This window comes from Pseudopipra pipra, chromosome 1 (genome assembly GCF_036250125.1).
Source record: "Pseudopipra pipra isolate bDixPip1 chromosome 1, bDixPip1.hap1, whole genome shotgun sequence".
Taxonomy (NCBI): domain Eukaryota; kingdom Metazoa; phylum Chordata; class Aves; order Passeriformes; family Pipridae; genus Pseudopipra; species Pseudopipra pipra.
In genome coordinates this window covers 144,987,518-145,007,978 of record NC_087549.1, presented here as the reverse complement: position 1 = coordinate 145,007,978, position 20,461 = coordinate 144,987,518, and the positions used below count along the sequence as shown (strand labels likewise).

Sequence of the window (20,461 nt, the reverse complement as noted above, 5' to 3'; positions counted from 1 at the left end):
TCACCAGCCCTGGAGGCGTTTAAGGAAAGACTGGATGTGCAATGCCATGTCTATCTGACATGGTGGTGTTCAGTCATAGGTTGGACTCAATGATCTCAAGAGGGCTTTTCCAACCTAACTGAGTCTGTGACTCTTGCACAATCCCAAAATGCTTTTCCAGGCATCCCACGAGGAGTCCCACAGCTGCAGGCAGTGACCCTGGGTGACCCAGAGCTGCTCCTGCTGACCCGTGTGGTGGGTGGCACTTGGGGGACACGGAGCTGACCGCCTGCTGTGACAACCCGGGGAGGAGATGAGTCGGGGGACCCTTGGTCCTGATAAGGTTTTGGGGCTCCTTTCCTTATTCTCCGCTCCTTTGCGGTCCTAAAGGGAATCAACCTTTACACATCACTGAGCTGGATGAAGGTGTATTTGGCCTTCTCGGCCCTACGGGGCACAAGCCACGCCTGCCCTAAACCACACCCGGGAGCCATTCCCGAACCCTCCTCTCGGTCAGGTGTTTCTCGGGGAAAGCCCCTGCTTTCCCCCGAGCACCTCCCCTCTCCCTCCCCTTCCTTCCTCGCTCCCCTTCCTTCCCTTCCTTCCTCTCGCGAGAGCCCCAGCCGCGCTCCCTTTCCGGCGCGTGGCGCGGCAGCGGCGGCCGCAATGGCGCTGTACAACTTCAAGAAGATCACGGTGGTCCCGTCTGCCAAGGTACGGTCGCGCTTCCCTCCTGTACCCTCCCCTTCCCCTGCCCCTGCCCCGGCCCTTCGCACCACCCGTCCCGCCCGGCGACCCCCGAGCGCCGCGCTGCCCTCCCCGCCCCAACCGCGGTGCCGGCGTGGCCTCGGCCTTCGCCTCCCTCCCCTCCCGCGGGAGCCATGGACTCGCCCTGGGCTGGCGCTGCTGGGCCCGGCGGTCCGTACCATGTACAGCGCGGGGGGGTTCTGTCAGATGAGATCCTGAGCGGGGATCCCGGGGCAGCGCTTTCTCCTCAGCCCCGCGCGGTGTCGGGGTGGCCCTAACGAAAATCCCTCCTGTTTTCCAAACCTGTGTCACACCGAGCCTCGCCGCAGCGTGTTCTTTCAGAATATATCCCTCTGCTGGATCGAGGGGTTCAAGCACTGGTTTAAGCAAGGGGCTCGGCGTGGACGGGGGGCAGCCCGCGGTTGATTGAAAGGGGAACCCGACAGGGAATGTAGAAATTGCTTGTCGCAGGGTGGGAACCTGCCCCGAAACACACCTGTCAAACCGTGGGGGTGCTCAGCTGGTCAGTGCGCTCCTCCACCAGAATAAAATCGATGGCTTTACAAGAACCCGGCAATTCGTGTGATTAATCACGTTTCCTTAATTGCAGGACTTCATAGATTTGACGTTGTCAAAGACCCAGCGGAAGACGCCCACTGTGATTCATAAACATTATCAAATCCATCGGATTCGGCATTTTTATATGCGAAAAGTCAAATATACTCAACAAAATTACCACGACAGGCTCACACAGATCTTAACAGATTTCCCCAAGTTAGATGTAAGTGTTTTGTTGCTTCATCATAAAGTAACTGTGCTTGCGCAGCATTAGGAATACTTTAGCAGTGTATTGCTTTTATTTGAATTTATTTTGACCTGAGCAGCATCTTGTTGATTCACCATGTAGATGATTTTGACTGGTTCCCAGTAGGTTTTACTGGGAGGAGTTGCAGGCAAGTTTGTTCTGCAAAAATACTGTGTTCCTACTGAGAAGAGAAGTCTATGCCCAGGGATGGTCATTAAAAGTTTTACAGGCTTTGAGCTGGTCAAATATGTTTACCAGAAACTGCTGTTGAATGAAGAGAAAGTATGTGGGTTTTTTTAAATATGTTGTGTCGGCTTATTTCTTTTTTGTGTATGCATATGTAAATTGTGCTTATGGTTAGTCTTTCTTAGAAAATATGTGCAGGAAGTAAGAAATACCCTAATATTTGCTTCCCATCTTCAGGTGTTCAGAAGTTACTTTGACAACATGAACATTGTTGCAAACATGCTCTGACAAGGTGCACATACTATTAACTTCCCAACAACTGCAACCGGATCCACGTGTCCAGTGGGGCTTTTTTATAGGCAGTTTTCTGCTTATGCTTAAATTGTTGGCCTGCAATCATATTTTTTCTTTATGTTTTCATACCCAGTGAGTATTACTGCAGAATTCCTGGAAATATCTTCTGGATTCTGCAAGTAAATACATAAGTAGCTGAAATACTTTGTTTAAAAGGTTTGAACCAGAGATGCTGATTCCTTGGAAAGCTAAAGGATTTATTTGGGTATTAAACCTTTTTATCTAGTCTTGCACAGAATTTAATGTAGCACTCCAAAAAAATGAGGAATGAATAGTGTTGCTGTGTTTCCAGTATAGTATGAATTTCCTTCTAGAGACTATGTCTGTAAGCTTCTTGCAATTTCTTACTTAAAAAAAGCCTTCAAGTTGTAATATGAAGTATTTTCAAAGCAGAAGATCGAATGGAAATTCCCTATGAGTAAGTGCAAGATTTGTTTCACAAGAAATTCAAAGTGATGAAGATTTATGCATTTAGTGACCAAGCAGATTATTTTTCTTACATAATATAGTAATGAAAACTGGTTTGCTTTTAGTATCGTTTGTGTTGCTGTACTGGAGAGAAAAAAAAAAAAGAACTTATGTAGTGTCCAAGAAATAGTCATCTTAAAGAAGGAAAATACAAGGCTTAATTTAATATTTTGCTTTTGTTTTAGGATATTCATCCTTTTTATGCAGATTTGATGAACGTTCTGTATGACAAAGATCACTACAAGCTGGCTTTGGGACAGATTAATATTGCCAAGAACCTGATTGACAAGTAAGAGACATTGATTTCTCTGACTTTGTACCTGCTTGGTTGGTCGTTGGCTAAATTCTTACTTCTTGTCCCCAGTGTTGCCAAGGACTACGTGCGGCTGATGAAATACGGGGACTCTCTTTACCGCTGCAAACAGCTCAAACGTGCAGCCCTGGGACGGATGTGCACCATCATCAAAAGGCAGAAACAAAGCCTGGAATACTTGGAACAAGGTTTGTCTTACATATAGGCTACAAAAAAAGACATGTGAGTTGGATGTAAAGTTTATTATGCTTAATCGAAGTTAAAAGAATGTGTTTAGTGCAGAACATAGACACAGGAAACACAGAAACAGTTTCAAAATCCCCAAATACTTAAGAATTTATTTTTTAACAAAATAGTTTTCTCTTTGGATATTCTTTAAATTTTATGGTATTGCTAACCAAAAAAGTTATAAAACTTTTTTCTTTGCCTAAAAGTCACAGCCATGCTTTTATTTACCATTCTTTTCACTAACATATATTAAAAAAAATGTGCTAAACATTTTGCAGACATAATCCCTTACTTCAGACCTACTAATCCTTCAGGTTATGTTGTCTGATTTGCTGTGATCATTCTAGCTATAATATATAATATTATAGCTCTTAATTTTTTAAATATTTCTGAAATTTTATTTTTATTATACATAGATACTTGTGTAGCCTGCAGACTACTCTGCGTTTTCATAAATGATCATATCACAATATCAGAAAAGTTATTAATTTGTATTTAAACAACTCAGCATATGTATTTTTATTCCAGTTCAGTAAAACTTAAATTATCATAGATATTTAAAAACATCTTTTAACATTTTAGTGCGACAGCATTTGTCTCGTTTGCCAACCATTGACCCCAATACACGAACTCTTCTGTTGTGTGGCTACCCGAATGTTGGGAAATCCAGCTTTATAAATAAGGTATGTGACTGGTTTTCTCAAAAATAATACTGAGGTGCTGTTTAATTAAAATAAGGTAGCATTTAAAGAATTTGGTGTCATTGTGGTAGTGTCTGACATGAGCGATAGCAAATTCAAGTGTCTGCGTAGAGGTTGAATGAAATTCCTGAAGGGATAAATGGAAAATTATGATAGATTTCACCCTTAAAAATCCCTGTCTTTTCCAAAATGGCGTGTATCCCATGAGCATATTTTCTGATAGAAAAAATGCTTGCAGAGAAGTAAAATAACCATTTTTTAGTCTTTTTTTAGTTTTTTTTTCCGTAGCAAAGGAAGTGCTTTATAATTATGATATACTACTTGGAACTTCAGGAAATTTTAAATAAATGTGTGTGACTAAATCTTGTTTTAAGGTGACAAGAGCAGATGTAGAAGTGCAGCCTTATGCCTTTACCACGAAATCTCTCTTTGTGGGACATATGGATTATAGGTATCTGCGTTGGCAGGTAAGAACTGTTACTATTTTGCATTTCCTTGAAAGAACGAATTGTTTATAATCTGACCTGCCATTTTGTAATGGGAGTTGTGTTTTTGTGTCTTGGTGAGATGTGCTGAGAGCTGCTGTGCAAGGTACAGTGTGCCAAATGAGGGCAGTAGTCACAATCTGTTATAAAAATGTACACGTATGGGTATGTTTTCAATTTGAGGGAAGAAGGGAAATGGAATTATTGACTAAAGACTGCTCACTTTTTATCACTGTCTGATTCTGGGCCAGGCTGGGGCAGTGCTTTCCCTGCCTCTTCAGTACTTGCAGTGTTGTTATGCTGAAACCTTGTTCTCCCGTTTCTCCATTTTCACATTCTCAGCTTGGCCGAATTTACAGTCATTTGTGACTGAAAGGAAAAAACATGGCTGTCTTAAAAAAGACAATACTGATGGAAAATCAAGCACAAGTTCTAAAATAGTCAGTCAATTATCCTGTAATAACACCTGACTTAATGATGCTGATTTTAGGTAGTAGATACTCCTGGTATTTTGGATCATCCCCTGGAGGACAGGAACACCATTGAGATGCAGGCCATCACTGCCCTGGCACACCTGCGTGCTGCTGTGCTGTACGTGATGGATGTGTCTGAGCAGTGTGGGCACAGCCTGGAGGAGCAGGTGGAGCTCTTCAGGAACATTAAGCCATTGTTTGCTAACAAGGTGAGTTTGGTTCATATTATTAATGAACCCCAGGGTTTTATAGTATGGTAACTTGAGTTATGATTTTTTTTTTCTCATTTTTATCAGCCGCTTATAATTGTTGCAAACAAATGTGATGTGAAGAGGATTGCAGAACTTCCTGAAGAGAGTCAGGTTAGGATACTTCTCCCACCTTTCTCCCTGTCTTCTGACATTTACAAAAATACCGTGTTAAGTGTTGTGGGTGGTTATAATTTCTATTGGGCCAAAACTTTTACATGATCATTTCTTTATCAAACTGTTTTAATAGTGCAATGGAAAGCAGCTTTCCAGGTCTTGACCCCATTTTTCTTTACTCCTGTCTAATGCAGATCCTTGCTTGAATATCATAAATGCCAAACAGCAGGTCCTTAGTTGTCTCAGGAATCTCTGACACTGTGAGAACCTTCAGTTAGTGCTGTAGTTGGAAGTTAGACAACAGCCTTGTTCAGTTATCATTTCAGTGAGAGTTTGGAGACAGTCAGCACTAGACTGAGAGGTGTTGCTTGAACAGTCACAGTAGAAGGTCCTGCAGGGCTAATTCTTTTGTATTAACAGGTTATAGCAGACATAGAATTTGTGTTTCACTGTTTTTTTCTGCCCTTATGGGTTGTCTGTAGGTGCTTTTTAGAAAGTAGTTATTTGCTTATAAAATAAGAAAGAGATTAAATAGAGCTGTAGTTGTAAACTTTCTGTCACCCTTTTAGAGACCTAATAAAATAGCAACATGTTTGGTGCATGTATTAATACTAGATTAAGATTTCTGTTCTTAATGCATTAGTATGTTAAGAAATGCACAGAATGTCATTATTTGGGAAAACTTTTGTATTTTAGAAAATTTTTGAAGCTTTTGAAGCAGAAGGATTTTCTGTAATAGAGACAAGTACTCTAACTGAAGAAGGTGTAATTCAAGTTAAAACAGAGGTAGGTCTCTTTTCTCTCAGTTTCGTTCCAAATGAACCGCTAACATTTGCCTCGCTTGTATTAATATTTAATCTCAGTTAAATTAATAGTGAGCAGCATTATAGTGATAAACTTTAAAAATGTTTTCCTTCATAGCTGGTTGAGCTCCAGTGGACTTGGGTGAAAAGGAAAACAATGTTTAATACAAATAATAAAAAAAAAAGAGGGTTTTCTGAGTCCTGTTGCTTTCTCTTATTGTCAGATCATTGCTAAAAAAATAGGTATCTGTATATGCATCTTCCTGTGATACTTTTAATATAAAATACTCCAATGTTTTCTTTAGAGTTAGAGAGGTAAGAAATTGGAAGATGTGAAGCTGGATATTTGGGATTGAAAGCTTGTGGTGTCATTTGTTGTATCTGGAAGGCTTCATTCCTCACCTAATGTTGCCATGTGCACTTTCAGGCCTGTGACAGACTGCTGGCCCATCGTGTTGATACTAAAATGAAAGGAAATAAAGTGAATGAAGTACTGAATAGATTACACTTGGCCATGCCAACCAAAAGAGATAACAAGGTAGGCTACATGTTTACGCTATTTAATGTATTTCCCAGTACTCTTAGGTAGGATAGGAAATCTCTCAATGTGCGAACAGATTCATGTGGTGAAATTTTCGTATTTATTATCTTTAAGTGCCTTTCCTGGGGGGAGAGTCAGCTTGGGGTTTTATATTCTTCAGAAATACATTACAATGCAGCCGGTGATTTGTAGCAGTATTTAAAAAAATGATTCAAAGTTCTTTTCCCTTTTTTTATTGGGGTGGATTAATTCCAGGAGCGGCTACCTTTTATACCCGAGGGAGTAGTAGCACGTAAGAAACGCATGGAAGTGGACACTCCCAAGAGGAAGTTGGTAAGTGGCATCTCTTAATTAGGAAGTTAGCAGATGGATTTTTAGATTTGCTGTATTAGCCTCTAGATTCTAGATTAGGTGGTATATAAAGCCATGTCTGTCTTTGCAGGAGAGAGATATTGAACTGGAAATGGGAGATGATTATATTTTGGATCTTCAGAGTAAGTATTACGTAAGAATTGGTATTGTTATTAAGCAGTAAAGTTTGGCTATTTCAGTCTTAAAGGGGAAATACCTAAACCTGACTCCTTTCAATTAAATACCCATGCCTTCATTTTACTGCATATTATCCTTCTGTTCCAGAACTGTTGATCTTCCATGACTGTTTCTTGTTTCATAATGTCACTCAGTTGTTTCCCATTTTAGACTCACAGACATAAAATGACTGGTCTGATGATTCAAGTGATTTTTCCCTTCCATTCTCATTTCCCTTCCATTGTCATTAATTCTTGATGCTGTCTCTGTTAAGAAAGTATCAGTATGAGAGAGACTGCCTGATTGTGTTTCAGCTGGGTATTTGTTGCCTATTATGGCTTGGCAGTGGATCATGCTATAATTGAACAGTATTTGGTGGTGGGATGGAGATCAGAAGTATTTGTGAATATGTCAGAGATGCTGCCAAATTCTTGCCCCTTAGGGGATATGGTGCTTTTTTATTCCCCAGTTGTGTTCTGAGGGTTATTTTCTGTCACTAAACATTCTTTGAAATTAATTTTGTCTCTTTATTAACTTGTCTTGTGTTTTTAAGAATACTGGGACTTAATGAATGCATCTGAGAAGTACGATAAGATACCAGAGATATGGGAAGGTCATAATATACTTGACTACATTGATCCAGAAATAATGAAAGTGAGTTTTCCATTAGTTGTTTTACACTTTTCTTGCCTCTTTATCTCCATTTGTTTAGTGTAAGTTACTATTTGCAGATTAAAAACAATATATCATAAGAACATGTTCCTTTTTGTCTGCATTTGCCATGAGAGAAGATACTATTTTTTGAATGACCAAGGACAGAATTTCAGAATGGAAAATTGCTTTACCTTGTCAGAATGATGGTGATCTTATCTTTTCCATCCTAAAATATGAGGTTTGCATGAGAAGTTGTATTTCTTCATTCTTTGACTGCAGCCAGAAGAAATGTAGCTATCAAAATTTATGTATTATTAATAACATGAAGGCCATCAATCAAATTTATGTCTACTGGAGTATGATGTTAAAGGAAATGGACTGAATTCTCAATTTATAACGTTTTGATTTAATAACAAGCACTGCTTGGATTTCTTGCTGACTGTTAAGGAGGATAGTGAGTGCAGCCTAGGGAGCCTGCCAGTTGTGCAGTTGGGTTCCTCTGAACTGGCGTTGCAGTCTCTGCTGAATGTCGAAAAAGAAGGGTTTTTCAGAGTGTTTCCAGAAATGGTACAACTGGCAGAGTTCACAGGATAGTAAAGCTGCTCTCATGCACTGGGCAGCTTCAGGGCAGTCAGACAAATGCAGCCAAACTCTAAGGTGATGTGATGGAGAAAGTGTGCACAGTAATGTGCCCACAGGTTCACAGCTGCATTAATTGTGGCTGGAGGGGTCATTCATTATCAGGTAATGTAGTCCCTTCTTGGAAGGACCTGCGTGTCATGGCCTTGGGCCATGGAGTAATATAGTGTTAAGGATTGTAAGTCAAGGATCTGATTTCCATTTCACCTTTTCAAAATCTAAGAAACTGGAAGAATTGGAGAAAGAGGAAGAGCTGAGAGAAGCTGCTGGAGAGTATGACAGCGAGCCAGAGAGTGAAGATGAAGAAATGATGGAAATCCGACGATTGGCAAAGAAGATCCGAGAAAAGAAGAAACTGAAAATCCTGCAGTCAAAGGAAAAAGATGTTCATGGTCCAAGGATGCCTAGAACAGCTAAAAAGGTGAGTATAGAACATGTTCTGTAACAAAATCTTGCTGCTGTGTAATAACATCATGAAAACCTGGAACAGTACCAGTTAGTGGAAATGATGGCTTTTTTTCCATGCTTGGCCCTCTCACTTGCTGCTTGCTTCCCTCTGTCCTCCCTGGAAACTACTTAGCTGTGGAGGCCATACCACATGAGGGATAGTAGCCCTTTTACTTTTGTGTCACATAAGTGTTTCTTTTGTAAAATTCTACATATATCGCAGAAAAAGTTTTTGAACAACACAGTTCAGTTCGTTGAATTGGGGTGTTTGTATATTTTTATTGTTGTTCTTGTTGGTTGGCTGTTTTAAATTCAAATAGATAGAAGAATTAGATAATTACTTAAAATCACAATCACGTAAAATTTTTTCTGAGGCCCTCCCAGTGCTTGAAAAGATGATGTTTCTTTTTGGAAGCCGGGTATCACTCTTTCTGATAGCAGAATCTCTTGTGACCAGTCCAGGACGATTGCAAGTTACTAAGCTCATAACCAGACATTTTGAGAAAATTAATCTAGCTGATGTTGCTCCCAGTATCTCTTACTTTCTCCAAAGTGTGTGCCTTTTGGGAGAAAAGGAAACATTTCTGACCGAAATACCTCTCTTTGCCTTTCAAAAAAGGCAAACTACTTATAAGGTATTTAGAAAATGCTGGGCCATTGCAGTCTGTGAAGCAGGATTTATGGGTGAAGAGAATTAAGTTGCAAAAAAATGAAGTGTGAAGGTAGGACTTCAATTATCTGCTTGTGGGATGTGACAAAGGAAAAAATATATAGTGAATATAATGGGCTTGTGGTGGTATATTGAGACAAAAGATAAGGTGGAACCATTCCTTTCTGAAAGAAATATGTTTTCATTACTGTCTTTTTGCAGGTCCAGAGGAAGGTGCTAGAGAAAGAAATGACCGATCTTGGACTTGACATGACTAATAAAGATGATGTAAGTTTTTGCTAATTAAACACAATCTTTATCAAAAAGAGATTTAAATTTAAATGCGTATTACAGTTGGCACAAGAGAGGGGGGGATCTGTTAAGGACAAACTAGGAACCTCAGATGAGGCAGTTGGTACTGGAATTTTTTGAGTAATGTGATCAAAACAGGTTGGGTAAGCTGAAAAACTAAACTGACATTTAGCAAGAATCACGTATATATGTGCACTGCTTTCTTGGAATGCGTGTAGGATTCAAGAATGGTTTTGGTTAAACATACTTCTTAATTTTCAAGTCTGCTTTGTTGGATGAGACTGCCAGAAATAGTAAGCCTGACCTGTCATTGTTATCTTTTTACTGTTCACTCATTCTCTGAGCTGTAATGCAGCTGGCATCTTTAGATAAAGTAACTAAAGCTAAAGTACTTCAAACATAGATTTGCCTTCAGGAGACATTTCATTTTAACTGAAATTAAAAAAAAAATCCATTTTGTGCAGCAAATCCAGCAGTATTATGGCTCTCTAGATCTTGAGACCTCAAATTCTTTAGGTAAACAAGGAGTTAGGAAACAAGGAATGTCAACACTGTCTGAAGCAAGCACTTACTGTTCTCAGAGCTGACATCCATTTGATGTAGGAGTGATCTCAGTGAGAAGGAGTTTAATACTTATGCTATAGCATGATAAGTCTTCATGTCTGAAATTCTTAGGGCTTTGCCCTGTACACGGGCCACTAATCAGGGTAGGTTTCTTCATTGCTTTTTTGCTGTTGCAAAATTACTTCAGTATTGCTATCCATTAATTTGTGTCTTTTTATGGATTACTTATCAGTCTACTCACAAAACCCAGAAAACTGTAGTTAGTAATTGTGGAGGAAAAAAGTTAATATTCACTGAAATTTGAGTGTTACTGAGGACAGGGAGTCACTGACCAACAGCTGACAATATCTTTACGGTACTATGAAATAACCGATATACTTTATCACAGCAGTACATGTCCTGTTTTTCCTCTGATTAGAAGTGGAGCATGTCTGAGCTGATTGTTTCTGGTTTTAATGACTAAAGTGATGCTTTGAATTTCAGGCACATTATGTGAGAAGGTCCCGTAGCACCACAAGGAAACGTAAACGTGATGAGTCTGAAACCCCCACATCCGTGGCGCGGAGCCGCAGCTGCTCCCGCACACCCCGGGATGTGTCTGGACTTCGTGATGAAAAGGTTTGTTATTATTTACCTCTATGGCGCTTAAACCAGCTGCTGGGAAACTTCAGAGCAGGCTGGTTCTGTTTGTCCAGAGTTCATGTTGGGTCTCTTTGCAGCTTCAGCATCTTTTCATTTGAACTCTTAAATGTTCAAGTTCCCTCTTAAAAGTAACATGTAACAATACAGACCAAGGGAGCACATCTTAAATTTTTGTCTCTAAATCCAAGTCTGAGGGAAGAATTCTACAAACTGTGGAGTTCCACCTCTAGTGAGTGAGGAATTCCAGGGGTAACATGATCCTACTGGAAAAAGTTCTGCTGAGGAGGGTTAGTGCCACCTGCAGTGATACTGCTCCAGAGTTGCACACGGTGGCATGTATTGGGTGTGAATGTCCTTGTTAAAACCATCCAGCTTTGTGGGTTTTTGAAAGGTAAAGCTTGTTACCAAAGTTACTGGGGAAGTTACTCTGCATGTTTGTTTGTTTGTTTTTAAATAGATGGTGAAGAAGGTCAAGACCATGGCAAAGAAAGCTCAGAAGAAGATGAACCGCCTGGGCCGGAAAGGAGAGGCAGACAGACACATATTTGACTTGAAGCCAAAACATCTGCTGGCTGGAAAGAGAAAATCTGGTAAAACACAGAGAAGATAAGCAGTCTTGTGAGTCAAAATTAAAAACTAAGTTTATTAAAACTAATTTCTAGTCCTGTCTTCCTTTTACTAAATAGAAAGTGTTTAAGAGGCATGTAGTTTGTGTTAGTGGTTAAGATAATTCAAGCTGAAAGTTCTAATACTTTGATCTTGCAGTTCTTTTAAGCAATACCATGAGAAATTTCTCAATACCAGTGGCAGAAGCCCATTTCTGAACAGACGTAAAAGTTACATTGTGTCATTTTCTTATTCCTGACTTTCATGTATCAGTAAAGCATTTAGATTTCTACATAAAACTAATTTAGAATGAAGTTAAACCTAAAAATGTGAACTACCTGTTAAAATACAATCAAAATTAAAAATGCCCAGCTTCACTAAGGTTTAGGTTTCTCTGTCAAGTGATTCTTAAATGTAGAGAATGTGATGAGTTTATGTTGCAGGTGAAGGCTGAAATTGGTGGGGAAGTAATAGGGGACTTAACAAGGACTGCACGAGGTTGGTGTTGGAGCACTGAACCAGTTTTGAATGCAGGGGAGAAATGGTGCCAGTTTACTAAGCTTAATTGTGACTGAAACTGGAGGAGAAATTGCAGTTTTAGTACTGACCTGCTATCTGTAATAATAGCATGGGCAGGGAAGGTTACACCTTAAAACTGTTAATTTTTCAGTATAATATTAACATTTCAGATATGTAGAGAATGAGGGTCAGAATGACTTTTGGTCCTGAGTGCATGTGAGTTATGCTGCTGTCACCCTCTGCTTAGGAAGACAATTTCTCTTCAGGAGCTGATAGACAAAAATTCAGTATCTGTTCAAGGCAAAAGATATTGTCAAATGTGAAATATTTCCTTTTTGTCCCTACTTGGTCAATAGTTACCCAGAGGTTAGTAAAATTATGCATTCTAAATGTGTTGCCTGAACAGTACACTTAAAATGCATGTTGAAAACTAACACCCATAAAAAGTAAGGGGGTAAACCCTTAAATTTATTTATTATTTTTAAATACAATAAGTAAGAAGAGTGTTCAGATGTCAGCTTTAGCATACTGGAGCTTCATGTGTAAATCCATATTGTTTCCCTCATCTACCTTGTGTAATAATTTTGGTATTAAAACACATTGTAATTCTGCAAAGACATTCATTGTCGACAAAAGCTTTGATAACAGAACTTCTAAGGGATGTTGAGGAACTGTTTGGGAAAACTTTTCTTTCACCTGCCTTATGCACAGTATTTCCACTTCTGGATATGCTTTGCCAGCTTTTGCTCCAAGCTGGCCCTTTGAACTAGAAAAGCAGAACTTTGTTCTAATACATCTGTGCCCTGCTGCCCACTTTGTGCTGCTTCAGTGGTGTGTAAGGGGCAGGATGGTGTTTATAGTGTAGTGATGACAGGGATTATTCTCATGTGGCTTCATGTCTGAAAAGAAAACAACAGTCCAAGGTTTTAGGTTAGGTATTTTAATCATAATCTTTAAGATAATCCTAGATTTAAAAAGTATTTGAAGTATTTGAAAAGTACTGTAATTACCTACAGCTGGGCAATGCAGTTGATTGCAGTGAAGTGGAGGGAGCTGCTACCTCGCATCATTGTTCCCTCACCCACTATTATTTACTTCAAGACAATACATTAGTTCTGGCCAATATACAACAATATTGGCTCTAAAACCTCTAAGTGTTGAACCACTGGAGATGCTGGTGCGGAGAAGCTTCAGTGCTGCAGTCACAATTGGGATAAGAAAGAGAAACCTTGACCACTGGAAAAAGTTAATTTCACCCTTAAACCAGACACAACCAGTTACAAACGTGTTTTCCGTGCAATGAGAAGTGGAATGACAAACATCCTATTTCATTAAGACACCTCTAGGAAAAGTTGGCTTAAGAAAGTCTGAGTAGTGTGATAACAGAAGAAATCACAATTAAGCTTTTTTAGAGAAAAAAAACAACCCCAAAATCTAATTCAAATTGAGAGACTTGAGTATTTGTCTTATTGAAAAACAGCTTCCATTTTACTCTTGTTACTAGCCATTGACTGCAAGATCAAAAAGGATTACCTCCAGTACAATTTCTAACTAACTGTACTGCAAGACTCAGTGTAAGCCCACAAATTGCCAGTCTTGAATTTTGGAGTTCAGTGCGTTTGAGTAGTCTGGGAATGACTATTACAGGAGATGTTTCAGGAAAAAATTTTTTTTCAAGATGACTTTGTTTTCTGGAAGATGGAGAAGAGCCATTTAGTGCATATGCCATCTCCAAAGACAGGCTACTTCCTGTATTAGACAGGTACCATTTACATTTGGTATAGTTAATCCTTTTTGTTATGTAAGAGATGTCCAGTACTCAGACTTCAAATAACCAGAAAAGGGTGTCAGGGTGAAAATCCCAACCAGACCATCCACTGTTATCTAAAGCTTTGACACACAACTCAGCACTCCAAAGTGAAACTCACTCCACCCTGACAATCCAATTACTTAAGCTTTTATGTGTTTGGTTAATTATAGAGTATGGTAGCTGAAGAATTTGCTTTCTGCAATTAAAATAATCCTGATTACTTTGCACTAATTGTTTTTTTCTTCAGGCAACTCGTCTTCCCAACACCAGTGCAGAACCAAATTCCTGTGTAATCATTTAAGGCATACTTGTGTTCAGTGGGAACGTACCAGCCCTCCCAGCTGAGCCAGGCTCCCTCCCCAGGTGTGCAGGGCACACACAGGGTGAGGATCTTTCACCAGGCCATGGGGAAAGAGGAACCCAGGGGTTTCATGCCATTGATACCCATTTTACATTAGATCAAGGTAATTTGCACAAGAGAACAAGGATGAGGGGGCAGAGGAGGTGATGAAAGCAGAATTAAAAACGTTGGCTATAACAACCTCTATACCAAGATACTAAACTTACTCCAGGTAGACCAGTTCTCTGCACCCAAGTCATGATTTACCACAGTGTCAGAGACAGCACATCATTGCTGGCCTTCAGCACCTTTTACCCCAGCTATTTACATTCGGTGTATTTTTTCATGCTCAACAAATTTGTTCAAGTTATTTAAGTTATCCCACCACTTGAACAGAAAGGTCTCTGCTATGAGCTTAAACCACGGAGTGATCTTCACTTCATTCTTGGCAGCTTTGTCCAGGAGCTGTTTCAGTTCTTTCTGTGTCACATAGCAGTAGCTTTGGATCTCATTGGGGTCAGGATTCAGTGTCACATCCTTCTGTACAAATAAGATATAGTCTATCTCATGTTCTCCCCAGATCCCATCAGACTTGGCCTTGTAGTGAATTCGTGTCAGGTAGGAGATTTCTTCTGGAGTTACCTACAACCAAAACACTTGTCAGAACCGGTGCCAGACCAGAACAGTTGCCCTGCTGGGCACTGCAATACTATTATCAGCTATCATCCTGTTCCTTAGAAGTTATTTTCTCCCAAGTGTACAACTGCAATGTACTTCTTCACAAGTTACTATGAAAAAAACTTTTAAAGCACTTTGATGGCATGAGTGGCACAGCATTTCTCTAGTCAGACTTGCCCTGTAGTATTTTCAGTGTATTTCTCCTACCCAGCAAATTTTAAGTAATGTTTTCCAGACCTTACCAAACACTTACTGAGCACAAACAGTTGCACCTACCCCTCACCTCCCAAGAAACGGGCCTGGCAACTAATTGAAGCCAAGGTCAGAGCTGTGTAACCCTGACCTCCAGGGAATCCCTGTGAATTGCAGACTGGGTGGTGAATTCTGGGCACCACCTCACCACCATATTTCCCAGGAGCACTGGGAGCTGCTGCTCTGTGTCCCATGGCAGAAATGTAATTTACGTGTAATTAATGTGGAAAGAGATTTCAACTCAGAGCATAATTCAGTCAGCTGCACCCTGCTCTCTGTGCACCCCCAAACTGCCTCCAGAAAGGAAGGTACCAGAAGTGGGCTGTGCGACTGCTCTGGGAGACATACCGAGTGCTCAGGCCACCTGAATTCCCACAGGAAGCTCGGGATTGCAGAGGGGCTTGTCTACAGGTGCTGGCAGCAGCAATGCCCTCCAGGAGCACCAGGTGTAGTGAGCACATACAGCACTCACTCTGCCAACAGCAGCCAGTCAGACATGGAGCAATGCAATCCTTCATTAGAGTGTGGTTTACTCTTTGGCTCGTATTCAGTTTGAGCAGTGGAATACTCTAAAATACAACCTACTGGGATAAGCTTTTGAGAGTACGGAATATAGAAGACTCAAGTTCACTCAGTTCTCTAACCCTCCAAAGCTAAATCCATTTTTAGGTTTGAGGCTGACCCTGCCTGCCAGACACAGTTAGTCTGTAAACTGGCAAACGTTGACAAGAATTCCTGTTTTTCCCTCCTTCCTTTACCTGCTCCATGGGAATTCCTAACTCTGCTTTCAGTCGTCTCTGTGCTGCTCTCCGAACACCGATGGCATTATTTTCTTCCAGTTCTAGTGGATGGCTTAGAGGGTGGCTGCAACAAGTGTTGGTAAAACAATCTGCAAGAAGTTTGGATCAGTACGTTTTTGACATGTATAAAGCATCAGGAAAAAAACCAACACAACAACCAAACCTCCCAGAGGCCAGTTATTCAACACATCACATCTTTGTTTTGCTTTCCCAGAGAAGGGTCACAGAAGGTGGAGGATATTTTCACCTATTATTTTTCTTTACATATTTTGCACTGGGATTTGCCTCCACCAAGCACTACTTTGCGGGTTAGTATGGATACATGTGAAGACAGGCATTCTTATCCCCAAGACAACTTAGAGAGCCAGTTTATAAAGACCTTGTTTATCCCTCAAATGCTAATTAAAATTTACTTTTGGGAGTTTATATGCAACTGAATATTGAAAATATTCCCAGAGCTTCAAGACCAGCTGACAGTAAGTAGAATTAAATACAAAGTTTATACCTGTGTTTAAATGACAGACCATCTATACTCTGTCTCAACCTTTTGTCTATAAAAATCAAGATCAAAAGCATCTAAAATAGAATATCTACAAACCATACTCAAGCATTTTGGTTTTAATTTTTTCCTTCACTGCTAAACAAATCAATCTCTAAAGTAAAGATTCCCTTGGAAGGAAGAAAAAGGTCTTTCCTCCTCAAGTTGGAAATGCTTGAATTTGTTTTCCATTGAAAATTCTGCAACAGACAGCTTAATGCTCCCTCTGACACATCTCACGTAAGCTACTTTTCTTTCATTCCCCTTCTTATTTTTATGCCTCTCCATTTGCATTTGATAGTAATAGTTCAGGAGTTTTCAAAAATCATGCACTGTATAGTTTGGCCACGCAGTCTCACTTCTTGTGTAGTTAAATCACACTTCTTGTATAGTTAACTAAGTGTTTTTTGGGACATACACAGACAAAGGTCCACAGATTTCCCAGGTCCCAGGGCTCTGACATCAGCTTTTACAGTGGAATGGGACACTCTCCACAGATACCAGAGCCATTTCTTCAACTCCAATAAATATATCTTGCAGCAGAAGTGGTAAACAACACACCCTCTGCCCTTGCATCCACAGGATCAAACCTGTCAGGGAACAATCCTTTCCCAAGAATATAAATAACAATACCCTAGTGTTCCTATTATCTTATTTCATCCACAAGATAAGTACAACTTGGACTCTTAAAAGTATTGGAAGTATCTCCTCTCCAAAGCAGTAAATTCTAAAACCTCGAAATGAATTACACTGCAGGATTAGATTGACGTATTTTTTTTTAAATATTGATTTCAATAAAACATTTTGATAAATACATTTCATTACTAACCTGGAAATGTAATTTTTGCATTTGACCTCTGCTGCAGCAACAGTTTATTTTCTGTATTAAATAAGAAAACACTGAAAGCTCGGTGTAGTAAACCTAAAAGTAAAAAATAAAAAAATCCTGAGCTACTTAACAGAAGAGAAAAAAAACATATGAAGACAGTTTAAGGGCTTAGAATGGCCTCATTTTTGGGTAACCCAATTTAAAATTAATACATGTTAAAAAACAAGGATTCGATAACTCAGAGCTATTATTTGGGTTTCTATGTCAGCTTATGCAAAGCACTATGAAATTAGAAAAGTGTTAAGAATGCAACAGAAGAGTTCTACTCTACTCAGTTCACAATTCTGAATATGCACATTTGGGCAAGCTTCCAAGGAGGGCTCAGCATCCATAAATTTACTATCAAAAAGAGACAATTCAAAAATTCCTAAAAAACTATGCAATTTCAAGAACTGAAAAGGCACAAGGAAAACAGGCTCCCTTACAAACAGTATAAGTGCAGAATTGCTGTTTTCTTCACCTTTCAAGTTCATCATTCCTCACTCTCCAGGAAGATGCTTCCCCCAGCTTCATAAAAGGAGGTCACACGCTACTATGAGAGATTCATGAATGTGACCAACCTCAAATAAACTCACAATCAGTTAAACCCCTTGTTATCATCAGTATTTGAAGTAAACTCGGTGTTGTAGTGAACTACTTCAAAATCAAAGCCTCTACTTGTAAAGAACTCAGCAAAGAAGCAAGTGGCATTCTTCAGAAAAAACTACAAAAAATCAGGTGTCTATAATAGGAAAAAAATACTATTTCATCTTCAAAATGTGATTCAAAAGTATTTATCAAGACACAAAGCTTGTATCTGCAATCACACATTTCTCTCCTTTGCAACTGCCGCTAATTCAGTGTTCCTCATATCACAGAATTTTAACATTAGATGTTGTTCGCTGGGGAGGAGGAGCTGTGGGGAAGCACTTGCTCTGGTTTGATCCAACACTCACCTGAGATTAAGGCTTCAATTTAATCAAGACTATACTTCTGAAAATATCCAGTCAACTTAATGGTTCAGTTAGAAGGTAAGTAAGCTGTACCTTTATCAATGTTTTCATTCAAGTGACAGTTTTTCTTGGTATCTGCTCCAATCCTTTTGTCATTTTCATCGATAAGGATGCACATCTCTGCCAAGAGCTGCACCTGCTGCTCATCCAGGTTGTCTGTGTTTACTTCAGGCATGGTGATGGTAGCACAGGTCCTACTGAAAACAAGCAGTGAGTAGTCATTCAGGAATAACAACATCTGCAAGGCTGTGGGCAGACTGTGAGAAATAATCAAATGACTCAGTTTTCTGACATGGTGCAAACTGTGCATCAATTGTATTTTGGGGGGTTTACATGCTTTTAGGTTCCTGAAATTTCCTGCCCACGACACGAATCACACAGCACACCCCTAAGGGCTCAGGAACGAGATTTCCCTGACCAGGACATGCAGCCCAAGGCACCTCAAAAGCAACCCCCGCCCTGCTCCGAGCCTCTGCCGCCGTGCGTGCTCCCTCAGCTCAGCCACAGACGGGTCAGGCTGGAAGGGACCACGGCGGGTAATCCGGTCCCTGCCTAAGCGGGGTCGTCCCAGAGCAGATGGCACAGGATTTGTCCAAACGGTCCTGGGATATCTCCAGTGAGGGAGACTCCATACCCTCTCTGGGCAACCTGTTCCAGAGCTCGGTCACGGCACAGTAAAGAAGTTCCCCTCATGGTCTTCCTGTGCACCAGTTTCTGCCCGTTGCCTCCCGTCCTACTGCTCGGCACCATGGAGAAGAGCCTGGTCTAAAGGCACCCCCCCCTTCAGGCGTTTATACACATTGATGAGGTCCCCTCTCAGGCGTCTCCTCTCGAGGCTGAACAGGCCCAGCTCCCTCAGCCTTTCCTCGCAAGAGAGAGATGCTGCAATGCCTTCATCACCCTCGCTGCCCTCCGCCGACCCGCTCCAGCAGCTCCACGTCCCTTTGGTACTGAGGAGCCTAGAACTGGACACAGCGCTCCAGACGCGCCTCACCAGGGCTGAGGAGAGGAGCAGGATGGACGCCCTCGGCCCCCGCTGCCCCTCTGGCAGCCCCCTTTCCGCGCTGTCCCCGCTCACCTCCGTGCCCGCCCCGGCGGTACCTCAGAGCCCCTCAGTCCCCTCGCGCCGCGGTAACTCCACAGGGCCCCGCGCCCGGCCCCGCGCAGCGCGCGCCACATGGCGCGGCCCGCCGCCTCGGCCAATGGCGGCACCGCTCGCCGCTGACGTCACCACATCGCCCGATCGCCCCACTGCGGCGCGGGGGGGCGGGGCCAGCAGTGACAGCGGGGAGTGGCGGCGGGAGCAGCCAATCGCAGCACGGTTTGGCAGGGGCGCTGGCCAATAGGGAGAGAGAGTAGCGGCGGGGCGGCCAATGGGAGCGGGGCGGTCCGCGTCAGGCCGTGCCCGGCAGGGCGGGAGGGGCGTTTTGAGGTTGCGACCCCGGCACAGGGGGACCGGGGTCGGGATAGGGAACGGGAATGAGAAGGGGGTCGGGATAGGGAACGGGAATGAGAAGGGGGTCGGGATAGGGAACGTGAACGGGATCGGGATTGGGCTCCATTACCAGGGAGAAGCCTTCAGCTTCTCCTAGTAACCAGGGATCACTGAATTCATGGCTAGGCTTCGCGAACGAAGATGTGGGAAGGTCTCTACCCACATTTGCTACAAGCTCGCTGGTGGCTAAAGAGGCAGGAAAAGACCTCTGAGATCATCGAGTCCAGCCTATGACCCAACATCACCCTGCCGGTCAACCGGACCATGGCACCAAGTGCTATGTCCAGTCTTCCCTTAAACACCTCCAGGGACCTCCCTGGGCATCCCATTCCAGTGTCTGAAGCTTGACCCATTTCTAACATTGAGCCTTACCTGTTGCCTTTTTGCCCATCCATGAAAACCAAAGGACCACTCCGAAGTGCCAGTCCTACAGATGTGGAGATGTTTGTTCAATTTCTGTTCAGCTCTGGGAGTGTTTCAAGCAGCAGCCATAAGCATGGGTCTGTAGAGTCACAGGGTGTTTTGGCACATCTAGTCTTGGATGCTTTTCTTTGCTCCATAGCAGCATCCCTTGAGCCAAAGATTCATGTGTGTCATACAGCTCAGAGCCTGCGGCACTCAGAGTGGGGCAATACAGGCCACTTGTCCCCCCTCCTGCA

General features: G+C 41.7%; 2 protein-coding genes across 6 annotated transcripts; one reads left to right on the top strand and one right to left on the bottom strand.

Moving 5' to 3' along the window:
- Nucleotides 1–538: 538 nt before the first annotated feature.
- Nucleotides 539–11,538, top strand: GTPBP4 (GTP binding protein 4). The gene is made up of 17 exons (XM_064637630.1): nt 539–693; nt 1,337–1,507; nt 2,725–2,828; nt 2,904–3,040; nt 3,663–3,763; nt 4,156–4,248; nt 4,757–4,948; nt 5,036–5,101; nt 5,801–5,890; nt 6,335–6,445; nt 6,704–6,781; nt 6,891–6,942; nt 7,530–7,630; nt 8,493–8,690; nt 9,588–9,653; nt 10,725–10,859; nt 11,341–11,538. The coding sequence occupies exons 1-17, from the start codon at nt 646–648 to the stop codon at nt 11,491–11,493; spliced, it is 1,896 nt and encodes a 631-aa protein (XP_064493700.1). The 5' UTR covers nt 539–645; the 3' UTR covers nt 11,494–11,538.
- A 1,394-nt stretch (nt 11,539–12,932) lies between these two features.
- On the bottom strand, nt 12,933–19,518 carry LOC135403548 (isopentenyl-diphosphate Delta-isomerase 1). Of its 5 annotated transcripts, none has more exons than XM_064637680.1 (5): nt 19,386–19,518; nt 18,341–18,504; nt 17,256–17,348; nt 15,847–15,977; nt 12,933–14,800 (listed from the first exon to the last, which is right to left on the bottom strand). In XM_064637680.1, the coding sequence occupies exons 1-5, from the start codon at nt 19,484–19,486 to the stop codon at nt 14,483–14,485; spliced, it is 807 nt and encodes a 268-aa protein (XP_064493750.1). In that variant the 5' UTR covers nt 19,487–19,518; the 3' UTR covers nt 12,933–14,482. The 5 variants fall into 5 exon arrangements, with proteins under 5 accessions (XP_064493750.1, XP_064493759.1, XP_064493768.1 ...); XM_064637689.1 differs by having other exon boundaries at nt 18,341–18,501; nt 19,386–19,516; XM_064637698.1 differs by having other exon boundaries at nt 19,302–19,390.
- Between the last annotated feature and the right edge of the window lie 943 nt (nt 19,519–20,461).

Excerpts from the sequence above, each read along its gene's own strand:
- GTPBP4 (XM_064637630.1), top strand. The coding sequence starts at position 646 with ATGGCGCTGTACAACTTCAAGAAGATCACGGTGGTCCCGTCTGCCAAG. Across the intron at positions 694-1,336 it reads CGGTGGTCCCGTCTGCCAAG|GACTTCATAGATTTGACGTT; the intron begins GTACGGTCGCGC and ends CCTTAATTGCAG. Across the intron at positions 8,691-9,587 it reads TGCCTAGAACAGCTAAAAAG|GTCCAGAGGAAGGTGCTAGA; the intron begins GTGAGTATAGAA and ends GTCTTTTTGCAG.
- LOC135403548 (XM_064637662.1), bottom strand. The coding sequence starts at position 19,057 with ATGGTGCCGAGCAGTAGGACGGGAGGCAACGGGCAGAAACTGGTGCAC. Across the intron at positions 17,349-18,340 it reads GAATGAAAACATTGATAAAG|GTTTACTACACCGAGCTTTC; the intron begins GTACAGCTTACT and ends TTTTACTTTTAG. Across the intron at positions 15,978-17,255 it reads TGCAAAAATTACATTTCCAG|ATTGTTTTACCAACACTTGT; the intron begins GTTAGTAATGAA and ends AACTTCTTGCAG.